This window comes from Drosophila suzukii (assembly GCF_043229965.1).
Source record: "Drosophila suzukii chromosome Y unlocalized genomic scaffold, CBGP_Dsuzu_IsoJpt1.0 scf_Y1, whole genome shotgun sequence".
In the NCBI taxonomy this organism is placed as follows: domain Eukaryota; kingdom Metazoa; phylum Arthropoda; class Insecta; order Diptera; family Drosophilidae; genus Drosophila; species Drosophila suzukii.
Window position 1 is genome coordinate 55,020 of NW_027255895.1, and position 8,279 is coordinate 63,298.

The 8,279-nt window shown below is 43.8% G+C and overlaps 1 protein-coding gene and 1 pseudogene across 1 annotated transcript; one reads left to right on the top strand and one right to left on the bottom strand.

The window, feature by feature from the left end:
• The first annotated feature begins 671 nt into the window (after positions 1-671).
• Positions 672-2,316, top strand: LOC139353920 (kinesin-like protein Klp59C; annotated as a pseudogene).
• A 3,561-nt stretch (positions 2,317-5,877) lies between these two features.
• LOC139353902 (kinesin-like protein Klp10A) lies at positions 5,878-8,087 on the bottom strand. Its single transcript, XM_070998117.1, has one exon. It carries the CDS (start codon positions 7,910-7,912, stop codon positions 6,113-6,115), a length of 1,800 nt encoding a protein of 599 aa, XP_070854218.1. The 5' UTR covers positions 7,913-8,087; the 3' UTR covers positions 5,878-6,112.
• Positions 8,088-8,279: the final 192 nt, after the last annotated feature.

The following is an 8,279-nucleotide window of genomic DNA, read 5'->3' on the forward strand; positions in this document are numbered from 1 at the left end:
GCAAACAAGACGCCAGTGAAGACCCAAAACAAGTTGCACGTATCTATAAGCAATGTATCTGTGCATCCCCACACCCATACATTTGCCGGCAGGAACACAGATACCATGTTCAGCTACAAATTCCACAGATACACCTTTATACAGAGGCAGTGGCGCAGGCACTTCAAAAAATAAATAACAATTTGGTACGTTACACACGTCTCGGCTTATGCAAACGTATCTGCAACTTGTTCCCTCTCTATCTATCTCTCTCTACCCCCATATGGCCGTCTCTCTCTGGCAAAAGAATGCTTCATTTCATGACCACCCACTTGGCAAACAGAAAACACACAGGACATACACACAGGACGACTGACAAGAGGCCCTCGGAATGGTGTTGTTTGTTGATTCGGTTGTTCTTGCTGCCTCTTGTTTGCCCCCAAATTGAACAAATACCTAAAACAATCCTCGCTAGAATAGATATCACTGGGATGGTACGGGAAAGCTCAAAATAAGGGATCTGAAAGTGTAAGATATTGCTTTTTTAATTTAATAATGAAGGAAAAACCATTCTTAAACGAAACTTAACCAAGGACCGAATAAAAAAGGTATTTTAGCAAAATGATCTATTTTGAAAAGTCTACTGAGATTTGTATTTTTAAAAGTCAAATAAAACTTTTTACAATTTCAGTATGGAAATAAGCAATACGTAATTGCAAATAAGTGTTATTTTTAGACTTTGTCAGCTAAAACAAAACATAAAATCGGCAATCTCTGGATTCGGCCCAAATATTATGCACGCGTATTTGGTGAAAATTTTCAGTTATAAGAAATAAATTTGATGCAGAAATCGGAAGAAAGTGAGCGTCGGAAGACAGGGGTTGCGGGATCTCGGATTTGTTTTTGGCCATCCAGTCAAGAGTGGAACCACCGATAATCCCCCCAAGGAACACCAAATTGTGGTCTGTGTCAGGAAGAGACCACTGAGACGCAAGGAGCTGGCGGGGAATTGGATGTGGTTAGTATACCTTCAAAAGACGTGCTAGTGGTCCACGAGCCACGAAAGCATGTGAACCTTTCCAAGTTCCTGGAAAACTACAGTTTCCGCTTCGATTACGTCTTCAATGAGGATTGCTCTAATGGAACGGTATACGAATATACAGCCCGTCCCCTGATAAGGCACATCTTCGAGGGCGGAATGGCCACCTGTTTCGCCTACGGACAGACCGGAAGTGGTAAGACCCACACGATGGGTGGTCAGTTCATCGGAAGACAGCAGAGCTCCATGGATGGCATCTATGCCATGGCCGCCGGGGATGTCTTTACCACTCTTAAGTCACCTCCTTATGATAAGCTCAAGTTGAAAGTCTCCTGCAGTTTATCCGAGATATATGGCTCTCGGGTGTATGATCTCCTTATGCCGGGGAAGCCGCAATTAAGAGTACTGGAAGATGGTAATCAGCAGGTGCAAGTGGTGGGTCTAACAGAGAATCCTGTGAATAGCACTGGCGAAGTTTTGGCTTTGTTGGAACTGGGAAATAGTGTACGAACCTCGGGTCAAACCTCGGCCAATGCCAAGTCCTCTCGGTCCCATGCAGTCTTTCAAATCTCTTTGAGATCCTCTGCCAATAGTCGTTTGCATGGAAAATTCTCGCTAATAGATTTGGCCGGAAATAAAAGGGGTGCGGATAATAGCTCGGCGGACAGGGTGACCCGCCTGGAAGGATCGGAGATCAACAAGTCGCTGCTGGTCCTGAAGGAATGCATTCGGGCTCTGGGTCGCCAGTCGGGTCATCTGCCCTTTAGGGGCTCCAAGCTCACCCAGGTCAAGCGGGACTTCTTTATTGGGGGCAAGAAGGTCAAGACCTGTATGAGAGCCATGATTTCACCCGGCTTGCACTCGGTGGAGCACACTCTGAATACCCTACGCTATGCAGATCGGGTGAAGGAATTAACCGTGGACTCTGTATCCCCGAAACGACTAATAAGGACAGCTTCCAACTTCGAAAGCAGTTCCCTGCCAGATATAATACATCAATCGCAGATCGAAATTATCTACCCATCTCCCTCGTCCAAATCGCTCGAAGGAGAGGAAATTCATTTGAATCCAGCAAAAGCAGTTACTGACACCACCAACGATTTAAACAGGGTCCCCGAGCAGGGATCTGAATCCGCCTATCCCACTTCCGGACGACAGTTGATCCAAGGGAAATCACGACGCGCCCAGGAAGCTTCTATAATGCTGGCCAAATCCCTGGGCCAATTTAGGGGCCAAAACTTTCCCTAGATCTTGTGCCATCGATTTCTATAACAATTTTTTCTTTAAATAAAATTGGTTGTCAAAAATACGTGTACATAATAAAACTAAAATAAGTTGAGACTTCTGGCCTTTAGCTTTTTATCCGTTGCTGTCGGACAAATTACCGCATAGTTTGCATAAATTTCCACTCGGATTCCCGAGTAATCCATGGAATTCGATTTGGTCCCCTACCCTCAGTTCAGCTCTGACTTAAAAAACTATAATATACAAGGAAAACGCAGAAAATAAAAATTAAAAACAAGGAAGAACGCTATAGTCGAGTACCTCGACTATCAGATACCCGTTACTCAGCTATATGGAGATATGCAAGCAGCAAAGCGAGATTAAAATGCGCCACCTACCGGCGGTATACAGATTTAAGCGTTATGGGCGTTAGAGTGGGCGTGGCAAATTTTTTTTTGGATCAATCGATAGGTATCGACGAGACCAATACATTTCAGTTAAAATTTTTTATCTAGCATGAAAATTGTGGGCGTCACAGGTTTTCGCGGTTTGTGGGCGTTAAAGTGGGCGTGGCATACTTTTTTTTGGGTCAATCGATAGGTATTGATGAGAACAATAAATTTCAGTTAAAATTTTTATTCTAGCATCAAAACTGTAGGAGCCACCGTTTTGGGCGGTTTGTGGGCGTTAGAGTGGGCGTGGCACTGTGCTGAAACAAACTTGCGCTGCGTAAGAAGCTCAGGAATCTGCACGCCAAATCTCAATAGCCTAGCTCCCATAGTTTCCGAGATCTCAGCGTTCATCCGGACGGACAGACAGACGGACAGACGGACAGACGGACATGGCTAGATCGACTCGGCTAGTGATCCTGATCAAGAATATATATACTTTGTGGGGTCGGAAACGCTTCCTTCTGCCTGTTACATACTTTCCGACGAATCTAGTATACCCTTTTACTCTACGAGTAACGGGTATAATAACCCCATTTTTTGGCGACTTTTCAATCGTAACTTGGTCAAAACGAGGCGCACAGCTGAAAGACCAACTGCTTTGTGCAGCTAACAACCTAGACTAACTATACCCATAATTTTTTAGAAAACTTATTAAAATTAAAATTTTTTGAGAAAAATGGCCTTTTAAACATTTTTAGATTTAAGTGGAAAAGGATTGGAAATAGAACTACAAGCTCAACGGTGTATGACATTCTTTATTCTGAACAATATTACCATTATTTTTAAAGAACTTTAATATTAGATATGTTTTGTACAATAGACAATAGGAACAATAAATAAAAAGTCACTTAATCTGACCCTTGGACTTTAAAATATTAAAAACGTTAGTAAATTGATTTGTAACCAGTTTCAATCAAACTATCTGTTCTTATAAATTCTTGAAATAATTCCCAAGTACCTCTCCAAAGCTGTGTCCCTCCTTTCAAGGAAGGAAATAGAGCACTAACAATTTTGGCTGCTTGGTCAAACGAAAGACAGTCGAAATCCCACCTAAGAACTGTTTTCTTCATTGATATCCCCAAAGTCCACCCACTCTTTCGGCTCTTGGGCGACTCTCGCCCAGAGAAACCCTAAGAAAACCTCCCCTTTTACCCCTTTCAGCCCATCGTTTATTGTTACTTAGCTTTGGGGTATATCCAAGGCTGGTCCTTAGCTCTTCGGATGCCTTGTTTACTAGTCGGATGTTCACGGCTTTATATGCGGAGACGTACGTGAACACACACACATTCGGGTGTGTGCGTTTCGATCTCGTTGGAAAACACTTTTTCACAGAATTTTCTCAAAAAGAATGTTAGACAAACCGCTTTGTTGGCAACAATTTGGGTTAAAACTTAAGTGTTTTGCTTCGAGTTGAAACCGAGCCACCTCTTCACGCCTCGTTGCCACAGCCCCTTAAATTCTTTGGCATTGCAGTGCTTTTGGCCCGGCTTAAAACGAAACCCACAAGAAAAGGCGAACAAGAAGGGCAACTAGGAAAAACCAACAAAGTTGGGGGAAAACGTGAAAATGTTTTTGTGCTCCTCCGCTTTTCCCTTTCATGCATTCCAAGCCAAGGAGGTAAGTTGTCCTTTTAACTTCTTTCGCAGCTGCTGCTGTTCCATATAAATTTCGTTAAAATTCAGCACTGCACTTTCGCTTTTCCCCCAAAAACCGCTTAAGCAGACAATGAGCAGAAAGTATCTCGGGGAGCTCCTGAAGAGGCTTCCTCATTAGACCAACTGCGAATAACTAACAGTCATTACCCAAATGAAAACTGTGAGAGATGCAGTGGGGGTTGCGAATCTGGATACTACATATATTTTTTTTAAAAGGGTCCCAATACAAATACTATTTTTTAATTTCTTAGGCACAACATTTTTAATTATAACCAAAATGCATTTTCAATATAGAAAAATAAAATTCCCAGAGTTTAAATTGCTCTATCGAACTCCAGAGTGCGTTGCATTGGGCTAATTTGATTGAAAGTTTTCGAATCAAGTTTGTGTGGGTAGTCTTACATATGCCGCAAATTTGAGGCCACATCAAAGGAAAAGTTGATGCAAATATATGCCCCGAAGTGAGACCAGAAACCCAGACCGAGCCAAACTCGCAGCCCGACCAATCCATTCAAATTTAAGCAAAGTGGAAAAGTGAGAGACTCGAGTCGCAGATGAATTTGTTTGTTTACATTTTGGGGCTGCCTTATTGGATATCTCAGCTCGAACTTAACTAATTTTAAAGTTTTCCAAATGAGAGATCTCTGTGTGTGCGGCAAGTTCTGCAAAAGTTTCCCCAGCTCGTGGAATTAGTTGCAATTTTCAGCATCTGGGGAGGATTTTACATTTACTTGGGCAGGGAAATCGGTGAGTATTACGGGGGACTGGAAATTGTCTACAGCTGCTTGTTGTTGGGCTCCATCATCCCATTCGCCATCGCAGTCATCATCCTGTTCGTCGTCATCAGCGTTGACACTTTAAAGTTTTGCAAGAATTTACCGGAGCGAGTTCACGACTGGGTAAACAATTTGCAAGCCATTCGAAATTAAATTTCAAGTAATTGATATTTAAAAATTGTTTACAGTTCAAGTTGTTTTATTCATGGCGACGTGGAGGTGTTCAACATTCATAAACAAGAAAAGGTTAAAGAAAAGAAAGAAAAGTAATTTTAGGCCTTTTTGACATTTGCATAATTTTAACTAACTGACAAGATTTATTTTAAAAAGTCATGGCAACCTAAATATGATGTCATATAATATCGAAAACAATGTAACTACAAACCATATAACCCTTTCGAGAAATTATAAAAGAGCAATCCAACTTCTTGCATTCTATAAACCCGATACCCACTCAACCCACTTGTAACCTATACCTTTGCTTTATTGCAGTCAAAAGTTCAGCGTTCTTTTTGCACTTCTTGTGGCAACTTACGTGGCTTCCCCTGGACCTGTTACACATGATGCCGGGAAGATTGCCAGTTAACCAAGTTAACAAATCCACCCCAAAGGTTCGGTTTCTTTTGTTCGCCGCCGACTCGCTTACCTCATGTTGTTGATTACACTTCGGACGGTCATAAATTTGTATCAGCGAGCGGGGAAACTCATGCAGCAAGTTGGGAAGCTGTATAAAAAGGAAAACTCCGCTGGAGGGTGGAAAAGTTTTTATTTTACCTCGGCGAGTTCGAGTGAAACTCGAGTGCAGTGTGGAGCTGTAGCTGTGAAAAAAATAAAGAGAGAAACTAGATTCGTGCTTGAATTTTCATTAACTGCTTGTTTATCGAAATGAAATTTGAGCCGTTCGAGGGTCGCCCAAAACTCAAATGAAAAGATAGAGAGAGTGATACAAAATAAATTCATATAGAAGGGGGCTGGCTGGGAATACACCTAGTCCTCCTCCTTATTTTCCTCCTTACTCCCTTCCAGCTGCCCGTTCTTCTGTATCATATCCTTGATTAACTGTTGGGTATTGAACTGTATCACTCGATCTCGGGTTTGGTTCCCCATTGTGAGCAGATCTTCAAAAGCCTTATCTGAGTTGGCCAGATAACTGCCGAATTCTTCTTCCGTTCGAAGATCAAGGAAATCGCGCACTAGTTTCGCCATGTAATCCATCAAAACTACGTGTTGTTCGGCCACCTCTCTGAGTTCCAAGGGCTGCTGTGGCATATTAATGGTGTGGTTAAAGTTTGTATCGGAACTGGTATTGTGCTGAATATATGAACTTTCCTCGGAAGATATGGTGATATGCTGATTTTCTTCGTAGTCGTACTGCTCCTCCTCCTCTTCGGCAAACATTTCTGGCTCGGATTCGTCGTTGAGATCGGGGGATTTCTCTTCAGTCCCACCTGGATTCTGTAAGGCATCGTCTTCCTTGGCTATTAGCTCCTTGACCCTATCCGCATAACGCAGGGTACTCAGGGTATGCTCCACACAACTCATGGATGGTGATATCATGGCAATCATACAGGTCTTGTTCTTCTTTCCTCCCACAAAAGAGTCGCGGAAAACTTGGGTTAGCTTGGATCCACGGAAAGGAAGGTGACTGGACTGGCGACTCAAGGCCCGAATGCACTCCTTGAGGGCCAACAGGGATTTGTTGATCTCAGCTCCCTCGATGCGGGTTTGGCGGTCCGCTGATTGCGTATCCGCCCCGCGTTCATTGCCAGCCAGGTCCACAAAGGAGCATTTGCCATAAGGACCCCAGGAATTGGGCATGTGTAGGGCAATCTGGAAGACGGCATGTGAACGCGAAGACTTGGCATTCGCTGAAGTCTGTCCCGAAGTGCGCTCCTTGCTACCATGTTCAATCAGACGGAGGACATCCTCCACCTTGGTCACTGTGATCTCTGTAAGACCCACCACCACCACCTGCTGTCTGCCATCCTCCAAAACCCGTAGCATGGGCTTATTTGGCAGTAAAAGATCGAAAACCTTGCTGCCATAGATCTCAAAGAAGCTGCAAGTGATCTTGGCTCCAATTTCCCGGTACTCAGGTCGGGAAATCTCCTCGAAGACATCGCGTGCTGCCATGGCGTAGATGCCAGTTCCGCAATCCTGAATCTTTCCGAAGAATTCGCCGCCCATGGTGTGGGTCCTGCCACTGCCAGTCTGTCCATAGGCAAAGCAGGTGGCATTGCCACCTTCGAACATGGTTCTGATCAGAGGTCGAGCTGTGTGATTGTAGACCAGCGCATTGGAGCACTCCTCATCGAAGGTGAAATCGAAACGGAACTTGTGGTGCTCCAGGAACTTAGTCAGGTCCACCTTGAGGCGCAGTTCGTGGACAATCAGGGAATCGGAAGTGGGAATTGTGATGATATCGATGTTCTTTGAGTTCACCTCCTTGCGACTCATGGGTCTCTTGCGCACACAAACTGTGATTTGCTGGGCCGCAGCTCCACGGGGATTCAGACTGCGGAGTGGGGTGAAGTTCAGGGTTCCACGGTACTGACGCAGCATTAGGGCCACCTCCCAGTTGGGGTTCCCCGGGTACTTGCGACGCAGTGCATCCTTCTCCTGCAGCTGCTCCACATGGCGAGCCCTGCGCTTCTCCCGCTCGTCCTTCATGCGACTCACCTTCACAACGACACTTGAACATCTCTGATTGTTGTTATTGGAGCCCGGATGGACACGTCCGTCACTCCGCTGGAAAAACAACTGCTCGTCAATCTGAATGCGATCCATATTTTTGGTGGTGGCCACGGCTCAAGCCAACAGTTTACAAAAGATGTACTATTTCCCGATTTTTTTTTGTTAGCATATATATTTTTCTAATTTTCCGGTCCACAAGTCAACAATATTTCTTCGACCAGATATGTTGCGTCTGTAATTTACTTGCGAGTGTGAGGTTTGATAAGCTAATAAAAAGGTTGTATTCATATAACTAACCTTAAAATCAACGCCTACTTTAACATTTTTGTTTGTTCCAACATTATGAGACACATGAGGTTGAAAAAAAAACACATGTAAGCCTGACATTGTAAAGGTTACAGAAATAAAACTATAACTATATAACGTTTCCGACCCCACACATATTAACTTCTACTCGTAT

Excerpts from the sequence above, each read along its gene's own strand:
- LOC139353902 (XM_070998117.1), bottom strand. The coding sequence starts at position 7,912 with ATGGATCGCATTCAGATTGACGAGCAGTTGTTTTTCCAGCGGAGTGAC.